General features: G+C 54.5%; 1 protein-coding gene and 1 non-coding gene across 15 annotated transcripts in view; one reads left to right on the top strand and one right to left on the bottom strand.

Moving 5' to 3' along the window:
* The window catches only part of DNM2 (dynamin 2), an 88,471-nt gene that overhangs the window by 56,816 nt on the left and 9,174 nt on the right, over window positions 1-22,481 (top strand). For 4 of the 14 annotated variants that reach the window (XM_038567283.1, XM_038567279.1, XM_038567277.1 and 1 more), the window contains 10 exons: window positions 2,365-2,500; window positions 3,779-3,846; window positions 5,829-5,967; window positions 6,955-7,041; window positions 8,892-8,962; window positions 10,384-10,413; window positions 11,700-11,751; window positions 12,711-12,722; window positions 16,723-16,836; window positions 22,014-22,123. In XM_038567283.1, coding sequence (XP_038423211.1) covers window positions 2,365-2,500; window positions 3,779-3,846; window positions 5,829-5,967; window positions 6,955-7,041; window positions 8,892-8,962; window positions 10,384-10,413; window positions 11,700-11,751; window positions 12,711-12,722; window positions 16,723-16,836; window positions 22,014-22,123 — 819 coding nt within the window. Of the gene's footprint in view, window positions 1-2,364; window positions 2,501-3,778; window positions 3,847-4,472; window positions 4,612-5,828; window positions 5,968-6,954; window positions 7,042-8,891; window positions 8,963-10,383; window positions 10,414-11,699; window positions 11,752-12,710; window positions 12,723-16,722; window positions 16,837-22,013; window positions 22,124-22,481 lie in introns of all 14 variants that reach the window. The other 10 variants (XM_038567288.1, XM_038567284.1, XM_038567281.1 and 7 more) reach the window with 6 other exon arrangements.
* Window positions 19,524-19,584, bottom strand: MIR199-1 (microRNA mir-199-1). The gene has a single exon (NR_049272.1). It is a non-coding gene; the product is annotated as a microRNA mir-199-1 (primary transcript).

Below are 22,481 nucleotides of genomic sequence, written 5' to 3'. Positions count from 1 at the left end.
GGGAGGGGACAGAACCGATCATTCAGGTGTTTGTGGGCCACAGGGAGAAATTAGGCTTTTGCTCTGAGTAAGATGGGAGCCATGGAGAGTTCTGAGCAGAGGAGGGATGGCCTGATGGAGGAATCACAGGTGCCCTTTGGTGGCTGTGGAGAGGCCAGACATGGGGAACAGGAGTGGGAGCTTAGCCCTGTGTCAGTCAGCTCTTTCTGCTCTCTCTTGGAATTCTCCCCCTGAGTTGGTGCTCACTGTCCCAATTCAGAGCTCTGGGGCATTCATCACAGCTGTGCTGCTATGAGGTAGGGAATATGTGTCCCCACGATCCCAGGTTCTCTCTCGAGATTTTTTTTGTACTGCCTTTGTACTCCTGGTTTCTGGACTGCAAGGAACCCTGGGCACTTGGCTAGGGTGGGATCCAGAAACTCAGCTATTAAGGTAGACGGTGCTACACATGTGGCTTGTCCCCTGGACACACCAGAAGAACACCACCTGCAATGCCTGTCATAACCCTGCTTTCCCCCTCCCCGCGCACCCCCCGCTATGCAGTACTGCACGGTAGAGGGTACAGGGGTGAGAATGCTTTTATGCTCAAACTTAATTAGTGCTGTTTACTTTTTTTTGTTTTTAAGATTTATTTATTTATCCGGGATCCCTGGGTGGCGCAGCGGTTTGGCGCCTGCCTTTGGCCCAGGGCGCGATCCTGGAGACCCGGGATCAAATCCCACGTCAGGCTCCCGGTGCATGGAGCCTGCTTCTCTCTCTGCCTCTCTCTCTCTCTCTCTCTCTGTGTGTGTGTGTGTGACTATCATGAATAAATTAAAAAAAAAAAAAAGATTTATTTATTTATTCATGAGAGACAGAGACACAGGCAGAGGGAGAAGTAGGCTCCATGCAGGGAGCCTGATGTGGGACTGGATCCCAGGACCCCAGGATCACACCCTGGGCCAAAGGCAGGCACTAAACCGCTGAGTCACCCAGGGATCCCCTGCTGTTTACTTCTGTGGGCAAATTGGTTCTTGGGATCTGAGACATTCTGCACCTGCCCTCCCACCGGGTGTTCAGGGAGAAGAACCCTGTTCACTGGCAGCTAAACCCAGCTGCCCCGGCATCTTGTGGGCATCAGCCATGTGTGCCTATGCGAGCTGGACATCCCTGCTAGCGCACTGGGCTTCGTGCTGCTGGCCGAGTAGGGGCAGATCCCTTGATTGCAGCAGCCCCCTTTCAGGGCAGGCTGCACACACAATCTGGGGAGATGAAGGATTTAGAAGTAGGGGCAGAAATACGGATACAGTTAAGGCAGACTGTTGAAGAGGCTAAGGAAGCAACTAGAAATGCTAAGGAAAACCGAACGCTAATAAACACAAGTTCTCTGCAGTTCACGTGGTCACAGTACTAGTCAGCAATATTTAGAGACCTTTTTAAGGGCTGGGCTGGGTTCCAAGGGCCCATGTGTGGTATTGACATATTTCATCACTTCTGTGACCACTTTTTTTTTTTTTTTAATTTATTTATGATAGTCACACACAGAGAGAGAAAGAGGCAGAGACACAGGCAGAGGGAAAAACAGGCTCCATGCACCGGGAGCCCGACGTGGGATTCGATCCCGGGTCTCCAGGATCCCGCCCTGGGCCAAAGGCAGGCACCAAACCGCTGCGCCACCCAGGGATCCCCTATGACCACTTTTTAAAAAGAAAAACAAAAAAAAAAAAAAAAAAAAGAAAAACATTTTAACTGGTCTGAATTCAGAAGTTTTAGGTGAATTACCATTAATTGGCTGCATTGTGTTCTTTCTCTTGAGGGTACAGACTATTGGTGCCCCTTAGGATTGATTTCTTGGAGTTGATAAAAATCTAGAAATTCCTTGAATCCTTTCAATGACCTTGTGTAAGGAGGCAGTTAAGATCAACTCACTATGCAGATGAAGAAACTGAGGCTCAGAGGGACAAAGCTACCCGTCCAAGGCATTATGGCAGTCATTGGTGGAATGCTGGGAAGTGGTGGGAACCAGCAGAAGCCTCCTGAATTGGATGGAGGGGCTATCTTTTCACACACAGTTCTTCCTGTTTAGGACAGAGGTTGCTAAGCTGCTAACCCCCCCCATTCTTGCCATCTGCAAAATGGGAGTTAAAACTACTCCCCGCTACCCAATTCAGTGAATGAATAACTGTAACGGGCCTGTAGAGCGCACCTGGCATGTGGTGATTGTGTGCCATAGGCAGTCCTGTAATTTATTTGTTTTGGTCTATGCATAATTTTTGCCTCCAAAAAAATGAAAAGGAGCATGTAAGCCACAGTTTGCCATAGAACATAATTCTGGAGCTGTGTCAGAACCTTCCCCCTGACTTTTGGGTTTTCCTTTCCTTGTAGGATGGTCCAGCAGTTTGGGGTGGACTTTGAAAAGAGGATCGAAGGCTCTGGAGACCAAGTGGACACGCTGGAGCTCTCTGGGGGCGCCCGAATTAATCGAATCTTCCATGAGCGGTTTCCCTTTGAGCTGGTGAAGGTAGTACTGCCAGGCTGGGCCTCCTACTCTGGTCAAGCACCCTTCAACACAGCCTCAAGGCAGGTCCTCCCAGGCCACAGGGTCTTGAGCTCCTGCCTCTAGGCTTCTGCCTACTGTGGGTAGTAGGTATAGTATAATGGAGGTGGGGGTGCTGGAGGAGGTGTCACCTTCAGGCTTCCTTCACTGAGCAGATAGCTGAGAGACCTGTAGACCAGCAGACCTGTAGGAAAGTTCCATTTTTGCCTTCTGACAAAAAGCAATATACTTTCTTTGCAAAATACATAGAAAACATAGGTAAAATCTTATGGGGAAAATGTGCTCATCATGATAAAGGGGAGAAAAGCAGGTTAAGAAGCTAGCCTGTGCAGCATAGCATATAGACAGTATTTACGACATCCTTCCACATGAAGGATGGGTCTCGATATGTGTCTTTGCCTAAATAGATCTCCCAAGAATATTCATTGGAATGTCAGTTCTGGGATTTGAGATTTTTTTTTGTTGTTGTTGTTAATTTGCTTAAAGTTTTACACTTTTCACCATGAACACATATCATTTTTATAAAAACCAGTAAAATTATTTTTAGTGAAAGAACAAAAGCTTAGAGGGATGAAAAACACCCATAATCCTAACACCCACACACAATTCCTGTTTGCACTTTGGTGTTTGCCCTTTCAGGATTATTTCTGTGCAAATGGGTGAGTCCCCAGCATACACAAAAACAGCACATATCCTCATCCATACTTGAAAAACAATTCATGTGTCTTTATACCCTGCTTTTTTCATATGGTGGCCATCTTTCCAAAGCAGTCATATATTTGTTTTGCATTGTTAACGGCAAAATATCTTATCTTATGGATGTTCCATCATACATTGAACCTGCCTCCCATCATTAGATATTTAAGTTGTTTTCACACTTTTTAGCAGTTAAGAATAGTTCTGTGAGCATAGTAATTCTTATTAATTCCTCTAGGTGGGCTTCTAGAACATTTAAAGTCACCTGAAAGTGTAGTTATGTGTTTGGAGGCCTTTGATTGTTACTGCCAAACAAACAGCCTATAAAAAAGTTCATGTGAATTCATGTTCCCTCTGAGAGTGAAAGTGTTCATTTCAAACCATCCTCGCTGAAATTGGGTTTTAATGTTTTTAAAAATTTTGGCCAGTGAAATAGTCTGTCATGTGAAAATAGCCACACACAGGACATAATGTTCCCCTAATCTGCACCTGTTATATGGGTGCCGGAGGTACCTCCTTGCATATGGGTGATTTGTCTGCTTTCAGATGGAGTTTGACGAGAAGGATTTACGGCGTGAGATCAGCTATGCCATTAAGAACATCCACGGAGTCAGGCAAGTTCCCAGGGGAGAGTTGCCACGTTCCTTTCACCTCCACGGCGCCACTGTCCAGGCAGTTGGTCCCCTGTCCCTCTGGGTGCCCTGATTGTGAGGACTTGAGAGGGCTCCTGGGTGGATTTAGTAACATTAAGTCTCTCCCTGTGGGTCTCCAAGGGCATGAGGGCAGGTGTGCTGTCTTGTGTGGATCTGTTGTATGCCACAGGGCAGTTGCCACCCTTAGGTTAAATGTAGGTTAAGCCGCCCAGTCTGTTGGCATGGGTCCTTCTAAGAAAGCTCACTGTAGGTTTGTCCCAGGGGGTTGCGGGGAGCCAGAGGTGAGTCATGATTACAGGAACCCTGCATGCGTCCCCATCGTGGGTTCCCCATGAGACTTTTAGGTCCCCTCCTTTAACCAACAAAATAGTCACTCTGGTTGTCCAGTCTTATATCAACCTTGGGGTCCTTGGGCCATCCTGTGGGTTTCCAGGCAGTGGATGCAGGCATCTTGCAGGCATCTGACCCCCAGACTTGCTGTGACCTTGGCTCATTCTCGGGGACCTGGCCCATGCCTATGAAATTGCTGACCGTGCTTTGTTTCTCTCTGACTTATCTCCCCTACCCCCGGGTACGGATGGTTTTAGGACCGGGCTCTTCACCCCGGACTTGGCATTCGAGGCCATTGTGAAAAAGCAGGTCGTCAAGCTGAAAGAGCCCTGTCTGAAATGTGTCGACCTGGTTATCCAGGAGCTAATCAATACAGTTAGGCAGTGTACCAGTAAGGTATCGGGCCCTCGGCAGGGTGACTCCTGGCCTTGTGGAAGCGGGGGTATGGGGGTTTGGTATCAGGCTCCCAGTGCTGCTTCTCCAGCCTTTGCCCTGCTGGGGCCCCTTCCCCCCAGACTGCCTCAGTTTCCAACAATGTGGCCTTTTCCCTGGGGCTGGGGCGGGGGCATGTTGGCCTGGGTGCAATGTCTGTGTGGGGGGTGTGCGTCAAGCCTCCAGAACTGGCCAGACTGGTGGGTAGGGCTCCCTGGGACCCTGATACCAAGCCTAGCATGTGTCTGATGGAATTGGGGGTTTCATTGGGCTGTCGCTTTGCTGCCTTCTGGGAAGCAGAGAGGAACCCCGCGTCAGCTATTGGAGGCCAAGCTCCCTGAACCTCCCTGGCTGTCACCCCTTCTTGACCAGTACCTGGCCCCCTCGGTCTTTCCTGGAGCCAGCCACTTTGCTGTCCCCCAGGCACTAAGAAAGGCCCGAATGTCAACAGCAGAATGAGTGCTCGGGTACCCAGTTCAGCAAAGCCAGCTCGGCTTCTTACTGCCTCCACCAGTAGCCCTGGCTTCCTCCAGGAATGGAGCTGCCCCCCGCCAGGCAGCATGTCCTCCGAGCCACTTGGGTCATAGGCACCTGTGTACTGGTGTTGACGGGCCACTGTCTCCACCTGGCAGGACGCGTTGGGCTCCCCTGCAGGCCTGATTCCCGGGGCAGCACGCCTTGGCCACACAGCTGGAGTGCTTTCCAGTGGGCGGTTTGTGCTTGCACGTCCACAAAGGCCCCTAGAGTCCCGGGTCGGTCTTCCAAGGCAGGGCAACTCTGCTTGAGCCTTCTGTCTCAGTCTGGAAAAGCCCACATTTGCTTCTTAAGCTTCTTCGAGTAGAAAAGGGAGAGAGAGAAAAACCTAGCCGGGGTAGAGATTTTCATCCCCGAGGCCAATGTCCCAGGTATGAAAATTCCAGGCCTCCCAGTTCCCTTGGCTGTCACGAACATCGACACTGCCCCCCTAGTCTGTCGGGAGAGCCCCACCCCCCCACTCCGACCCAGGACTCCTCCTTGATCCGAAGCAGCTTCGGGGCAAATGCGGGCACCGGCTCCTCCTTGCATGTCACTAACCAGCTGACTCTCCTTTCTTCTCTTTCCCTGTCCCCCGCCCCGCGTGTGTGGCCCGCACTGTCCCCGGGTGTCTTCCTACCTCGTCCCGCCCTCCGCATGTGACCCAGGACGGGGCTCTTCACCCCGGACATGGCCTTCGAAGCCATAGTGAAAAAACAGATTGTAAAACTCAAAGAGCCAAGTTTGAAGTGTGTTGATCTCGTGGTCTCAGAGCTGGCCACGGTCATTAAAAAGTGTGCCGAGAAGGTAACCGCAGGTTTTGTTGTCCCCTGCGCATTTGTCCCGCATCTCCTCCCCACCCTCCCACCCCCCACGTTAGTCTCCACCTGTGCATCTGGACACTCTGCCTCGGCGGGAACCCCCCTCCCGGGGGCCACTGGTCACTCAGTGCCCTCGCAACTTTGCGTGGCGGCAGAGGTGGGGGTGCTGCAGCGCATGGGTGCTCCCCGTTTCCAGTTTGGGTGCTGCGGAGGGTGGGAGGCCTGTGGATGTTGTAGGGTCTGATCACTAAGCAGGCCGTGGGGGGACGAGCGGCGCTGCCTGGCCCAGAACCCGTAAGGAGGGTCTCCTCACAGTCACCAAGCATGAACCGTTATCAGCATGCAGACCTGCGTGTTCTCATGTCACAGGGCATTTCAGAGGGTTTCTGCTAGGGATTCTGACTGTCGGCTCAGATGTCCCCAACACTAGGGCTTCACCCCACCCTCGGATGGTGGGCTTCTCCGTGCCTTCGGCTCCATTACGATGGGGGAATAGTTTTCTCTAAGGGGGTCCCTCTGAGGTAGATGGCCCAGATGCTGCCCCCACATCCTAGAACAGGCGCTACTCACTCACGAGCTGGGCGAGAGTTCCCACCCCACTGGCCTGGTGGCCTTCATTAAACTAGGTGTTCTTGCTCTCACCCAGTACTGGGCGGAGGGGGTGGCCATCACTGTTGGGCAGCAGACACACACACCCCCAACTTTCTCTTGCCACTTTCCACCTTCGAATCCATTCTCAGCATCTCTGCTCGTGCGTGGGCACCCCTGTCACTCTCTCTGGCACACCGTGCCTCCACCATCCCCTGCTTGTCTCCCAGCTGCAGCAGCCAGGAGACAGGAGTGGGGTGGGGACTCGGTAGGCCCACCCCTTGTCACTCCCCTTCCCCTCATGTTCTCTGTGTGGTTCATGTTGCTTCCTGTGCCACAAGGACTCAGCCAATGCCGCCACTCTACTTCTCCCCCTGCCCCCCAGCTCAACTCCTACCCCCGCTTGCGAGAAGAGACGGAGCGAATCGTCACTACCTACATCCGGGAACGGGAGGGGAGAACCAAGGACCAGGTATGGGCCTTTTGTTTTGTTTTTCAGGTATGATTTATGTGCATGAATCTTTTTTTTTTAATGTGCTTAAATCTTGAGCATAGATTTCCTTGAATAATGGCACATGCATAAACCAAGGTAACCCCCACCTCAGTCAAGGTACCAAACCATTCTCAAAATTCCTGTCCTTTGCCCCTTCCCAACCCCCGGGCCCTGGCAATGACTGGCCTGCTCCTTATCCCTATGTTTTACCTTCTCCAGAATATCACTCAAATGGACTCCTGTGGTCTGTAGCCTCTTGAGTCTGACCTCCTTTGCTCAGCATAGAGCATTCAGGATTCATCCCTGTTGTTTGTGGTGTTGTTGCTAACGCTTGCTGAGTGGTGTCCAGGGGTGGGTGCAGACTACAGCTTATTTACCCATTCGCCCACCAGAAGATGTGTGGGTGCTTTTTATGTTTTAACATTTTCCTTGTGAAGACCGTCCAGGCACACACAAGGATAGAGAGTGGGACAGGTCCCTGCAGAGCTGTGGCACGGGTCTCACCTGTCATGCCGAGTGAGCCCATGGCTGTCCTTTCATCTCTATAGGACTTGTATCTGGTCTGAGTCCCTTTCCCCTGGTTGGTCTGCTTTGGTCTCCTGGCAGGTGTTTGTTCAAACTAGAGCCAAAACAGGCCTCTGTGTTGTATTTGGTTGTGATACCACCTCGTTTTGCATGTCAGTGGAGAAGAAACTGGCTCATTTGTCATTCAGAGGGTCTCCCAGTCAACCTGCACCCCTTCCCCGTGGCTTCTGTAACCTCGAAGTTGTATCAAAAGCTTGAAAGGTGCCAGTTCATATTGTTATTGTTATTGTCAAGAATGGCTGTCGCTTCCACACTCCCATGGCGCCTGGTTGTCCCAGTGCCAGTGCTTCTGGGCTCTATCCCAGGGCTCGGGCTGATGGGGCTCGGGCCTGTTAAAACCAACAACAGTGGCTCCCACAGACAGAGCACCCCAGCATTTTTCAGCAACCCCACAAGGTCCAAGTGGCTGGCATGTCTTATGCTTGAGTGCCCAGAGGCACAGTGAAATGACAGGAAGGGGTAGGGTGTGCTGTAAAGGCCTGTCTTTTACCTTAGATGACATCCCAACTGATGCCTGTGTTTGCATGTGCCATTCTGATGCCCTCACCTGGTCAAACTACCTTTGCTGTTTGCTTGTGGTTTTTCTTTTCTTTCTTTTTTTTTTTTTTTAAGTTTTATTTATTTATTCATGAGAGGCACAGAGAGGCAGAGACATAGGCAAAGGGAGAGGGAGAACCAGGCACTCTGCAGGGAGCCTGATTCGGGACTCGATCCCAGGATCCTGAGATCACAACCTGAGCCAAAGGCAGATGCTCAACCACTGAGCCACCCAGGCTCCCCACCTTTGCTGTTTTAACAAAGCAGCCCTTACAACATGCCAGGTGCTGCTCCGTAAACACTTGACATGCTGTGAATTATTTAACCTCATGCAGTGGGGCCTCTTGTTGTCCCTTTCAACTGTTTGGTAACACAAGGCCAAGGGTCACACTACCAGGCAGTGGCCGAACAAGACTGCAGCCCAGATAGTCAGCCCCAGAGGCCGTGCCTGCAACCAGCACATGACTGCCTCACTCTGCTCTGTTGGCCCGGTCTTTCTTTCTCATGGGGCCCTGAAGTTTCAAAGTACCCACGCCCCATTTTCCAGGGTAGGGGTTGGAGGTGAGGTATGGGTGTTCCCCTTCTCTTGCGCTGGAAGCAGTATAGTCCCAGCCATCGCCCCCTGCCGGCAGGTATGGGAAGTGCTCTGGCCACAGCCTTCCCTGCCAAGCTTCTCTCCCTACTCATAGTTAACCGTTTTCTTCCAGATTCTTCTTCTGATTGACATCGAGCAGTCCTACATCAACACGAACCACGAGGACTTTATTGGATTTGCCAAGTATGTATTTCTCAGGATAGAGGCTGGTGGGTGACACAAGTGCCCTGCCCTCAGAGCCTGGCCCCAAGAGAGGTGGTCGAGTTGGCTTCCCTCAGCCGACGAGGGCAAGAGGGTCTGTCTGTCAGAGTCCCGGGGTGAAGCATACAGCCATCTGAAAGTACCTGGAAGCTTTCCTGGGCTGATAGCGACCCCCATCATTGTCCTCAACATGCCTCCTGTGGGGCATACCTGAGGCCAGCTGCCTCAGGAAAGGGTGAAGCTGGCAGCGTGCAGTGCTTTACTTTCTGCATGACTTCTCAGAGCCTTTCATAAACTGCGCGGCTTTCCCCAGGCTCCTCCTATCTGCACTTGGCCCTTTCACAGAGCATCTCAGGGGCTCCAGACTTTGGCTCTGGGGGCTGCTCTTTGGGAATTGCTGTCCAAGCCCTCCGTGGCTTCCATCCATACACCATAGATTGAAAACCAGAACCTTCCATGGCTCCTCGATAAGGGGCCAGAGCAGGGGTCTCTTGTTGGCATAATTAGATATAAATGCTGATGGCCTCAAGTATCATGCCCTCACTGACTCCATCAGCCCCTGGGTCTACCCTCAGTAGGCTCAGGCGTCATGTGGATTCTTCTTGCCTGATGAACCCAACAGAATCACAGAACAATCGGCAGCCAGCTTCCTTGCATTCACTTAGCAAGTGTTTCTGGTGTGTGTTCTCTGTGTCAGGCTCTGTGATACAGCAGTGAGCAAGCACAGACCCAGGTCCCCACCCTCAAAGGAAGGTCCCATGCCAGAGACAGACGTGCACCAAACCAGTTAAGACACAGTGTAATCACTGCTGGGGTCAGGGCTGTGTGAGGCTTGTGTTGAGTCCAGAGGGCAGCCTTCTGCTCTGGCCTTGGGGTTTCAGGGAGGCTTTCTTGTGGAGAAGTGCCTGTTAGAGCCCAGTCTTGGGCTAGCAGGCTGGACAAGAGGATCTTTCGCTCAGGGATCTCTGTGCTGGGCTAAGCAGTTTACTAGGTGGAACATTTACAGTTGCACTCAACGCAGTTGGTCAGCTGTTCTCTGCTGGGCACATGGTAGGTGAGTGGAAGGAATGAATGAACAAATGAAGAGGGCATGACCAGAAGCTTCTTCCCAAGCAAGCCCAGACGAGCCAAAGGCCCTGGTCAGGCTGTCCCTGCTATGGGAGGGCTGGGGCCCTGACCGTGGGCCACACCTCAGGTACCCCCTCCTGCACCTCTTCCCCCAGCAGCTGGGTGTGTGTGGGCTGAAAACTCTGGTCCCCCTCTTTGGTTTGCTGCTGTTTTCCTCACCTTGATGTCTCTACTTCTCATACTTCATCCACAGTTCCTTCTCACAATCTCTCCTGTTTTTCCTTTGACCACTCCACTCTTTCCTCTGGATTCCTGGGCCTTCCCACTTCCCCCAGCTGTTATTATACTGAGCAGCTGGTGACCGGGTGGGTATTGCCTGCTGTGTGCCTTTTTCCTGGTGTGTGATTGGGGTCGCCCTTGCTGGGGGCGGGGCCCAGGGTGCCAGGCTCTGCCCAGCCCAGGCGCAAGCCATGGTCCCAGCCTTGATGGAGGGGGGGTGTCCCCCAGAGGCCCACTGTATAGCCATGGAGCCAGGCCCGGTGTTTTCTCACTGCCCTCTAAATACGAAAACCAGGGCCCAGAGGAAAAGTTCTATAATAAACTCACTGAATGTTAGGAAAACTGTTGGATAAATTCTTCCCGTTTTTCATGTTCCAACTTTTGCCCCTCTAGGAATAGAAGCCTACTTCCTTAACTCTCTCTCCCTCCCTTTCCCTTTCTCTCTCTCTCTCTCTCTCTCTCTCTTTCCTTTATCCAACAGCCAGCTTGGACTTTCAGGTGCAGCCCCAGAGGCAGCCAATAAAGGAATGAAACTAGGTGGTTTGCCTTTTTATATTCTGAAAGTCCCTAAAGCAATATATATTCCTAAAGGAATATCTTATCCCTAAATCAATATGACAAGAAAAGAATATAAGATGTCTAAGTCGTAGGAGATATCAGTTGTTTGCAGCTAACGACATGATGGAAAACAGGACGGACAGGGGAGCCGAGTAGATTCCCACATACAAAATATGTTGTGGAAACCTTCATCTGCATGGCTCAGACTAGCTGGGAAACAGGATAGCTGAAGAATAAAAGAGATCAGGGACTGTAGGCAAGTAAGAGACCTTATAGAAACACACCCTGTGGACCTTCTCTCCTTTGAATTGGGCCAGGAGCCATCCAAGATGTTTTCATGGTGGGCAGCTGTCCCTTGGTGTGATCTTTCAGGCTGGCTGGCTCTGTGGTCAGAGCCACTGAAGGCTTGGTTCCGGGGTCAGGGATGGGAAGAGAGAGTGGGAAAAAGCCTCAGGTTTGACCCCCCAAACAGCCTGGTGCTCAGGTTACCCTGAAGCCACTATGGCCACCTCCCAGTCACCTGGGAGTCCAGCTTCTCATGCCCCCACTTTGGAGGCTGGGGCCCTTGACTCCTGGAAATAGCTGGTGCTCTTGGGAGTGGTCAAGGCCAGGGCCTCGAAGCCTCAGTTTAACTAAATACATTTTCTCATTGCATGAGCCCAACTCTTTTCCTTGGGCAGCCCCTTGTATTTAAGGGGCTTCTCTCTGCCTCTACCCTTAGCTGGCCACTTGGCCCCCCACAAGGGGGAGAGAACCCTGCACCACGTCCCTCCCACATGTCGCCACATGAGTCCTCTCTCTGCTTTGTTTTCAGCGCCCAGCAGAGGAGCACCCAGCTGAACAAGAAGAGAGCCATCCCCAACCAGGTAGCCCGCCCCTCCACAGCCCATAGCTCTACCCTTGGGGGTGGATATGGGTACTTAGGGACCACTGAGCCCAGTGATGGTGCCTAGCTCGTGGCTTGTCCCACCAGACCCTTCACCCCCACTTCCCAGCCTCTTGAGTCTGTTCAGGTTTTGATGTTTCGGGAAACCTATCTTTGAGCTGAAGCTCTGGCACAGGCTTAGGGGCAAATTTGTACACCCAGAAGGCCCTGTCCTGATATCCAAGGCCACACTTAGAACTTGACCCTTGAGAAAGGAGCAGCCCAGTCATCCATGGGTGTCTGCAGCCAGATTGGGTTCCCATCCCTAGCCCCAGGGACTTGGAATATGTGGAAGGGCTGGGTGGGAGGCTGCAGTGTGATAAGCAGTTCTGGGGAGCCTGAGGGCACTTTGAACCCCATACCTGGTGAAGCCCAGAGCCACGTGAAAGGTTTTCTGCCTTGATGTCATGTCCCAGCCAGAGGCCTTGGGCATGAACAATATGAACAGCTTCATATATGCCAGTATCAGGTGCCTCTTTTTTATCTTTAAGAAAACACATCATCTTGCAAAAACTTCTGCCAGTGCCCATCCCGCTTCTCCACATTAGATGGGGTGGGAGTAGGGGGGCGGGGGCAGGGGCTCTGCTATCCTGCACGATTATAGAGCCCTCTGGAAAAGAAGGATGTAACCACTGCATGATTTTTTTGCGCTTGCCGTAGGTAATACATATGTTGTTGCTTTTTTGTTTCGGGAGATGATAATGAATTAAATATTAACACCATGAATATAATTAATAGCATGTAATTTTTTTTCTTTTGCTGTTTTTTTCCCTGCTCTTCTCTCCTCCCATTTTTGTGCTTTTCTTGCTTTTTCTCTGTCCCCTCATGTCCCTTACGTTTCTCTTCCTCTGCCTGCTCTTCTTTGATTTTACCCACAATCCTAACTTTGCATTTTCAAAGGGGGAGATCTTGGTAAGTACCCACCTAGCGTGGTAGCAAACATTAGAGAACCTGAGAGTGGTGGAGACCCCGCCACCCCGTAATGGTCCCTTCACCCCAAAATAACAGAACGACTAAAAATCAAGCTAACCTCAAAACTGCCTGCCATGGCCAGCGCCCGCCGGACTCCATATTGCCCTGGGCATAAGCTGACTCACACAGACACTAACCTGACCACCATCCTTGTAGGAGGCCCACCCCTCCAGCCTGTTCCTGACACATTTAGCTAGTTTCCTATAGGTCAGGGATGGCAAATACTCAGCTAACACCCCTCACATCTCTGGCCAGGGAAGGTTTTGCTTAAGCTCTGCTGGAACTCTGTCTTGCCACTGCCACCACTCCAGTGCAGACATGCAGAAATCTCATCCTGCACTCATGGCAGACATTACTAATCGATCCAGCATTCTTTCCTCTGGCCCTGGGCTGGTGGCAGGCATAGCTAATCAATCTCGGTATTCTCTCCTGAGCACGCCGCCACTCCCCATTCTGTGGCAGATGTGACACAACTGGTCAGAGAATTTCTTTTTTCCACATGATAGCTTTGCATGTGACATCTGTCCTTGCACCCACAAGAGACATGACTGGATTGCGCAGGGAACTCTCTCCTGGATGCTGCCATGATCCTTCTGTCCCCATGGCAGATATGATGATTTATGAGACTGTTCTGTTCCATTTGCTCCCTTCCCTTGTATTTTGCCTGCGGCAGACATCACTAATTGATCCTAGGACCCTTTCCTGCTGCATCCGGAATTCTCACTTTAAAGCGTCACTATGGTGGCAGCCGCTACCCACTGATCAGTGTGGCCACCCACAATGAATGGTATTTGCCATCCCTGGTATAGGGAACACCTCCTCTCCGTGTGTGGCCGAGCCCAGGCCAGCCCAGTGGGGAGCAGGTGGTGCTCCCGCCTGCGAGGTGAGCCATTTTCAAGGTGCTCACTTTCAGGCAGCTAGCTGGCTTCAGCCCCAGCTCTGCGCCCCAGAGAGCAAGGCCTGGGCCTCCTGCTCCGGGATATTCCCCCACCGCTGGCCACTGAGGCGCTGGGCGGCCTGGCTGCTGCCCTCTGGAAGGGATCTTCTGGTGAGCCCCAGGGGGGGTCTTCGCAGTAGCTGAGCTGATCCTGGGTCAGGGCTGCACTGCACCTGGGGCCTGGAAGGTGCAGAAAGAGCCCACTCTCGGCAGGGTTGGGTGGGGGCAGTGGCAGGAGGAATGGCTGGTCCTTAGGCCTGTGGTTCCAGTTTTTTCCCCATGTCGTCCTTGATCCTCTTTGAACTCAACTGTTGCCTCCCTCCAGACAGCCCAGGGGCTTGGTTCCCCTTGCACCCTGAGACGTTTAGCCATTCTTTTCCTGCCAGATTCCACGTCCCCAGCCACGAAGCCCAGCCTTGCCTCGTCCATCAAGGCTGTGGGCCCCTGGGTCTCCCAGCCCTGGTTTCCATTCCTTTCCTGGGCGACTCAGGCCGAGACCCTCACCCGGGAAGAGGCTGACCCACCCTGCCGCCAGCCCCAGCTTGCTGCTTCCTGCCTGTCACCCATGCTGCCCCTGGCGGCCCTTCCTCCCATCCCTGGCGTGCCTGCATGCCTGTCGCTGTGCACCCTAGAGCGTGGGAGCCTGCCTGCCTCTTCTGTCCCCCCCACCCCCCCGCCTTCTAAGCCAGGCCCCTGGGGCACAAGTCTGGCTTTTGGAAAAGGAGGCCCAACTCCCTCTCCTCCAGACTCAGCGTGTGTGTCTGCAGCCCACAGCCTGCCCCTCCCTAGGGTAGGATTTCGTCTCTAACCCCACTTGGCTCCCATGAGGACGGCTCTCTGGGCAGCTCGAGGGGAAGGGGACCTTGGAGGCTTCTCCAAGCCTACCCAGCAGCCTCCTGCCTTGAGGCTCGGGTGTGCCATTCTAGGTCCTGGCAGTGCCTCTGCCCCATGCCCTCACCCCCCGCCCCCCACCCCCACGGCATGGCCAGGGCCCTGTCTGCCAGCTCTGACTGCTGCTCACTGAGGGTGGAGTGGGGCACACCTGCCCCCTTGGAAGCTGGGCTGGGCCCTGGACTAGAGAGGCCTTGCCATGTGAAGATTTCTCTCCCAGGGAGCACCAACCACCTATGCTCCACCCCCTGCTCCCCTTCCCCTGGCTGTCAGTGCCGGAAGTTTAGAAGTATCTACTGGGGTTGGGCTAGGACAAGGCAGGCCCTGCCCTGCCCCCTGGAGTGGGGAAGGAAGGAACCACTATGAACACTGGGACCCACACCGCTCTGAGGCAGGGTGTAATTGCTGGAGCCAGGGACTCTTTCCCTGATCTTATGTAGGATGGCCTCGGGCCTGAGTCTGAAGACCTGCCTTGCCCCCAGCGTGACCAGACATCCCCCTTTGCCTGGACCTGGGGGGATTCCCAGGACTTCAGATATTCAGTGCTAAACCAAGGTGCCCTGGGAGGATACCATGACCTTACTGGGGCCTCTGCCATCTTGCCCACCAGGCAGCCCATGGTTGGGCAGGTGCCAGAAGTCTGCCCACTCCCTGGGGGGGATAAGTCTCCCAGGTACTCTGATCATCTTTAGGAAGCCTTAAGAAAGGCTGCCAGCTGGCATTCCTTGCCATCCCCAGCCTGGAGAAGGGCTTCTGTGTGGTACAGGGGCCCCTGGGCGCATGCTGGCCACCTCCACCTCCATGGCCTCTGAGACTCAGAGCCTAATTCCAACCATAGGAATGGAACAGGTGGCTCTGTTGAGATTTTACAGGTCTGGGGACAGGTTAGAGGGCAGGAGATGAAGTCCCCCTAGAGACCCACCCATTAGGAAGCCATGTAGGCCCAGAGTCATCCCTGGAGCCATATCTCCCATGCTTTTGCCACGCCCCACCCTGGGGGACTCACCAGTCCATCCCAGCTGTCCTTGGCCGCACCTCAGTAGCTTGGCCTGGTCTGTTGCGCCTGGGCCCTAGGCAGCCCTGTCTGTGCCTCCATGTGCTTCCTGCTGCCCTGGGGTCCCCAATCCAGAGTGATGGGTAGCTCCGGCCCACACACGCCTCCATGACCCAGGGAACATAGGACCATGGCCCCCCAGGCTGCCTACGTGTAGCAGTCAGGTGAGTCCTCTGCGTAGGCCTGGGTTCTGCCTCCTACTCAGATGACGGCTACAGCCAGACGAGCCTCATCCAGGGGACCTGCCAGCCCAGAACCTTAGCATGTCAGAAAACTCGGACAGCTACCGTGTTTGACGCCAGCGTGGTGCATGATCCCCTGCAGATTCCCCAGGCTCAGGCTTGAAACTTTGGCCTCAGCCTTCTGGGTGGAAGCATCCCTTCATCCTATACTCTGGAAGGAGCCTGTGGGGAAGGGAGCCCCAGGACAGACTGGCCACTCAGAACAGGTCCCTTTGGTCACCGAGTGCCCACCCAAGTAAGCCGGGCAGGTGAGCCAACAGACTGGGCAGCAGAGTTGACGCTGTATGTTGAGCCTCTGCTGGTCAGCCACAAGAGGAGAGAGGAAGAACCACTCCATCTTGTGGCAGTTTCTCCAGCCTTCCTTCAACAGCCGTCTTCCAGAGCATGCGAGGGACAAGGTCTGAGGGCCTCATGGTACCTGCGTCTTGCAGGTGTGATTCCTCCAGGGTTGCATCCCATGTGACACAAATACAGGCCTGGGACCTCTCCTGGGCCCCTTCTAGCCAGGCATACCTTTTCTTGCCCACGCTAACCAAACTTAACCTCGTGTGCAGGGGGTCTCCTGGGGGCCTGGTTCCCTGTTGCCCCTGGGCCTGCAAGTGAGCATGTGTGCCCTGTGTCTGCCTGGGCGTCCCATGTTGGTTTCCAGTGGGAAATGCTTAGGGGCAAGGTGGAGTTGGGTCACCTGGCTTCGGGCTGGTGGTGGCTATTATGGTCCCTCTTCCTTACTGGGGACAAAGGTACTGGCCACTGCACAGGGGTGGGCCGGGCGGGGTGGCAGGCTTTGTCCTCTGAGCAACACCCTCCCCCCCCCAGGTGATCCGCAGGGGCTGGCTAACCATCAACAACATTAGCCTGATGAAGGGCGGCTCCAAGGAGTACTGGTTTGTGCTGACAGCCGAGTCTCTGTCCTGGTATAAGGATGAGGAGGTGAGTGGCTGGGGGACAGGGCAGTGGGACTAGGATGGGTGGGTGCTTACTCATTCACCCTGGTTCATTCAAGAAGGTCTCCCTGAGTTGGGTATCCCAGAGCTCCCGCCGAGAATGGTAATGGCCTGGCTGCACCTCTCTGCCCCCCAAAGGGTCCAGCCTGGTGGCTGCTCCACTCCTCCAGGCAGAAAGGGAGATGGGGGAGGGGAGCCCTCGGCAGGCTGGAAACTGACCCCAGCCTCTGAGGTCACTGTAAGGTATCCCTGGTTCTCAGGGGAAGCAGGGCCCTAGGTCAGGGACTCAGGCTTACAGCCAGGCCACTGAGGTACTGGGGTTCCAAGGGCTGCAGCCTGCCCCGGCTCAGCCAAGCGCTTACCCTCCTTGGGCTCCTGCTTCCCCGTCTACGAAGTGGAGTGGAATGGCTCCTGGGACAGGCCTAGCTATAGTGTCTGTCTGTCTGTATTTTTAAATATTTTATTTTATTTTATTTCTATTTTTTAAAATTCTTTGTTTTCCTTAAATTCAATTGATTAACATACAGTGTATTATTAGTGTCAGAGGTAAGTCCAGTGACTCATCAGTTGGATTAGTGTGTGTCTTTAGAGCATTCCACGTGTGCGTGTCCTTTTCCAAAGGGCGTGGGGAGGCCTCTGGGACCAGCATCAGGAACACTGACCACAGGGTTTAGCATCGTGTGCCGCCTTGTACTGCAGGCTCCATGAACCTGTGGCAGGGGCTCGAGTTCTTGCACCCCCAGCTCAACGGGCAGCCTCTGGGGCAGTGCTGCTGCCTAGCCCCTTCTCCACCTCCACTTCTCTGTGGCTTTGCTCAGTTCTCTTAACAACCTGGCCTTGGTTAGCCGCCTGGGAACAATACCACTTCAGGGTGACTGCCTGTTGCTGCCCCAGTGGGGGCTGGGTTGGCTTCTGAAGGTCACGAGTGAAGGGCACTGCATTTCTGTCATTTTCCTGGGCTGCCTTATGGAAGGTCCACGGGCTGTCCCTGTTGGCCAGGGCAGTATTAGGCGTCTGTGACAGTGGCCCCAATATGAAGGCACTTACAGAGACAGGAGTCTGTTTTTTGCCTGCGTCCTGGTGAGCTTGGCAGGCTTGGGCCGTGAGGCTGTGCAGGGCCCAAGCTCCACCTTGCCCATTGTCAACTTAACATGTGTCTCCCCATCGTGGTCCCAGATTCCCTCCCTCCCCCGGGTCCATCACATTCCAGCAGCCTGAAGAAGGGAGAGAAGGGCCTGATGAGGAAGGGACATGTGTCACTCTGCCCCAACCCCTGATCACAGTCTAGTCCCGTGGCCACTGTGTGTCCTGCTCACCTGGGATCGCACAACTCTTGTTTATGAAATCCCTGCCCTGTGCCAGGCTTGCTGACTTGAAGAGCCCACCTTGGCCACATTTTCCTCAGGAAATCCTTATACTCCATTTGTCAGTGAGGAATCAGACCCCAAGCAGTGACTTGCTCTGTGTCACAGAGTGGGGAAGGGTCCTCACGGGAGGGGTGGGTACAGGGCATGTGCTCTCTGCCCTGAGAGCCACCTCAGCCTTGGCCTGACCCTCCCTCATGGCCAGACACCACTCCTCTGAGGGAGGGTGTTTAGGGGTGAAATGCCATCATCCCACGGGACACCAGGCTAGAGATTATCCTGGAAAGTCAGGAACCCTGATCCTCCTGAAGGACCTTGTCTGGCTGCTGTTTCTAAACTGGGCAAGGGCGTGCCGAGGACCACAGAGCCTCACAGGGTTGAGATGTAGCATAAGGGTGACCAGGCGCTCCTTCAGGAACCCTCGTGGCCAGATCAGCTTCTCAAAATGGCCGGGGTGAGGGCGGGTGGGGATGACGCTTGTGCATCTTCTCCCTCTTTCCGCCCCAGTCGTCTGCAACCCAGTCTGCTCTGCTGCAAGGGCTGCCAGGCCGGCCAAGGGCTGGTCTTTACCTTGGGTCCAGGCATCTCCACCCAGGGTGCCAGGCTTTGCCACAGCCTCGGGCAGCTGGAGAGGGACTTTGGGCTCAAACCCCATCCTGGCAGTTCCCTGCAAGTCTGATTTTAAGAGCTTTTTTCAGTGTAGGAGGGAGTCCTTCATCTTCCCCTCATGTAGGGGTCAAAAGCAGGAACCCCAGACCCTCTGGTGGGCCCAACCCAAAGGCACGGAAGCGTCGGGCGGGAGGAGGGTGGAGCGCCTGCCGCCAGTAACGAGAACCAGCAGGCCCGTGAAAGGGGCCCTGTGTGCGCCCCAGACACAAAGCAGGCTAAGATCGGGAGGGGCAGGAGCCCGATCCCCACAGCGCAGGGACCCTCAGAGTTGCACACGTGGCAGCTAAGCCCCTGAAGATCAGGCCCCCTTCTCAGAGACGCCTCAGAGAGGCAGAACGCATTTCTTTATTTTGAAAAAGCACTGAGAGGAAGCAGTTACAGTGTGGGATAGGAATAGGGGACCCAGCCAGCCAGCGCCCCCAACCCCTCAGCTGGCGGCAGGCTCCCTCTGCCTCTCCCTGGCAGCTCTGCTCCCCCCCAGGCCCTTCCCGACTCCCCAATCCTCTGTCCCCATCTCCACCCCAGTGGGAAGCAGGGCGGTGGACGATGACACTCACCTCCGGGGCTGCCTCCCTGTGGAGGTGGCAGCAAGTTTGGGGGGGGTGCCCATCCTGATGCGCCGCTTGCCCGAGCCCAGCCTAACCAATGTGCAGACTACTGTACACATTCAGAGCCCCCTGAACAGGTAGTCTGAACACTGGGTTGGCGGGGCCGGCTGTCCATGCTGCAGGCCCCCCGGGCCAGGGGAGGCAGGGGGCAAGGAGGGCTGCCACGCCGCAGTCCCTCGGAGCAGACGAGGAGGCCACTGCCTGCGCCGATCCACTTCATCTCTTCTGACGTGGCACGGCTGGGGCCGGCTCGCATCTGGAGAAAGTTGTGGGTTTGCAGGAAATCCTAAGGAGGGGGTTGGGGAGCGGGTGGGCGTGGGCGGGAGGGAGGGTTTGGGTCTGTGGCCTGTGTGTGCAGGCGAAGGTCTCTTTGGGGGTCGGGTGGGGGCGGGGTGCCCGCACGCCTGTGTCTCTGTGTGTGTTTGTGTTCTGTGTGTGCGTGTCAGCAGCATCAGGAAGGCAGCCGCTGCGCTCTGGGCGGAATCACACTATAAACAGTTCCAGATGTGGCGTCTCGCTCAGGGCCCAGAAGGACTGTGACTCAGTTACTTGGCCTGGCCGACTGACTGGAAGCTTCCTGCCTCTTGACACATCAGGGTGGGGGCGGCAAAAGCCCTTCCACAGTCTTCCGGGTGGGGAACCCCTCCCTGGGCCCCTTCTAAAGCCCCCAAGATTTTTCTGCGGGAAGGGGTTGGGCCCTGGGCCTGGCCCAGAGCCTTTCTTTGCCACCCTCCTTTCTCCGGCTCCCAGAACTCAGCATGAACGGGGGTTTCCCACCTCCATGGCCACTGGGTCCCTCTTCTGCCCCTCAGTGTAGCTCGGCCGGAAGGGGCACTCTGCCTTGCTTCCTCCTCCGCCAGAGCCCCGTGAACTGACTCTAGAGCCCTGAGAATGAGAAACACATGCACAAAAGGATACCCTAGTGCCTCAGAGACTCGCCTTAACCGTCACCCTGCACAAGGAGGCCAGGACTTTCCTTGGAAACTGAGGCAGCAATGGGGAGTGACTTACTGGAGGGGCGGAGCCCATCGGAGCTCCTAAGGCTGCAGGACCAAGCCCCTGCACCAAGCCTACTGCTCACTCCTGCCTCTCTCTCTGTCGCCCTGAAACTTTGAGCCAGGCCCCACCTACCAGGGAGCCTCTGGCCCCCTTTCCCTCCATCACTGTGGCTGCTTTGGAATTTGGAGGCAGCAGCCATATTGGGCTTGGTTCTGGGGCCTTCCAGTACACAGGGACAAAACAGGTGACAAGAAGCAAACTCCTGGAGGAGGGAGATGGGGTCTCCTCTCCCAAGATGCCTGGAGGTATAAGAAAGGGTGGTGGGCAGGACCTGGTTTTGGAGCACATGGACCTGGCTTCTGAAGCCCTGCTGTGTGGTCCTGGGCAGCCACCTTCCCTGTCGGAGCTTCCTTCTCTAAGCATGGTGCTTCCCTGGCAGAGATAGGGGAAGGTCATCAGAGTTACTGTGGGTCACGTGGGCATGGGAACCAGGCGATCCTGATGCACTGTGATACTGCTCTCTGGTTTCCTGATGTAGAAAACTTGTTCGTGCACCCCCCACCCCACACCCCCCATTTGGGGAGATATAAGATAATGCATCTGTAGGCCCCAGCCCCATGCTGGGGGGGTACAGTAGGTGCTTGGCCACCATTGGTGAGGGAACATGGGCTTCCGTGACACACATCCTCTGTGAGCTGCCTCCCCTGCAGTCATCAGGACTGCTGTGCCAGGCACTCAGTGGGCACCTCATGAACAGGACTGCCCTTAGGAAGCGAGGGACACTTATTTGGCTTTGGAGTTCAGGCATGACCTCAAGGGGGCACACGTTCAGCTTCAGGATCATCTGAAGCTGATGAATTTTAAATCCCAGCCCCAACCCAATCATTGCCTGACCCCACTTGACCTCAGTCTCCCTCTCTGTAAAATGGGATCATGGTGGTAACTCAGTTATAGGCTTGTTGTGAAGATGTTGTACTTGAGTTAACGGTTTCATTCACGAATCTGGTGGAGAAAGGGTTGGATTTGGGGTAGAATGAGAGCTGACCTTGAGGAACTGGCCCACCCCAGTCAGGCTGGCTGACAGATGGTAGCCTGAATCAATGAGCAAGATGATGTCGTGTCATGGAGGGGGCAGTATCAAGAGGAGGAGGAGGATGGAGGGGGCAAGAGAGAGGGAGTGTGCATAGGGCGGGGACAGGGCAGGCCTCTCCAAGAGGGTCCCCTCTGCACAAAAATCTGAAGGATGCAAGGAGGGAGCCATGCAGGCATTGGAAGGAGGAGCATTTCAGCAAAGGTGCTGGGGTAAGAGCCCACCTGGACTCTCTGAGAGTGTCAAGAAGGCCAGCATGGTTGGGGCAAAGCGGATAAGGGAGAGTCAGTAGCAGCAGATGAGTTAATCCAAGTAACCACCAGCGTGAGAGGCATCAGGTATTGGCAATGGTCCTCGGGGTGGGGTCTAGCCCAGGGCATTCTCAGGTCCTCAATTAAATAGGCCACGGTGACCTCTCCTCTTCCACCCTCAGGAGAAGGAGAAGAAGTACATGCTGCCATTGGACAACCTTAAAATCCGTGATGTGGAGAAAGGCTTCATGTCCAACAAGCACGTCTTCGCCATCTTCAACACAGAGCAGAGGTGAGGGCCCACCGAGTGAAGGTCATTCAGCAGCATCCACTAAATGCTTTGTGCATAAAGTACCTGCCAGGGGGTCTCATGTTCTAGAATCAAGTAAGAGGCAGAAAACTGCCATGGGTGCTTCCAGTGTGTGGTCAGGAAAGACCTAATGATGTGATGCAGGAGCCATGGAGAGTTCTGAGCAGAGGAGGGACTGGCCTTGGCTTGGGTGTTCACGGGCACCCCCTGGTGGCTACGGGGTTGGGGGGGAGGGTAAGTGGGAGAGAGTAGGGCCGGCTCAGATAGGGTTGAGGACATGGAGGAGGAGGTAGCCTATTCTGAGAGAGCTGACTGAACTGGTGGGTGCGGGTGTGAGAGA

This window comes from Canis lupus, chromosome 20, assembly GCF_011100685.1.
Source record: "Canis lupus familiaris isolate Mischka breed German Shepherd chromosome 20, alternate assembly UU_Cfam_GSD_1.0, whole genome shotgun sequence".
In the NCBI taxonomy this organism is placed as follows: domain Eukaryota; kingdom Metazoa; phylum Chordata; class Mammalia; order Carnivora; family Canidae; genus Canis; species Canis lupus.
The sequence above is the reverse complement of the archived record's forward strand: the minus strand, read 5'-3'. Positions and strand labels throughout refer to the sequence as shown.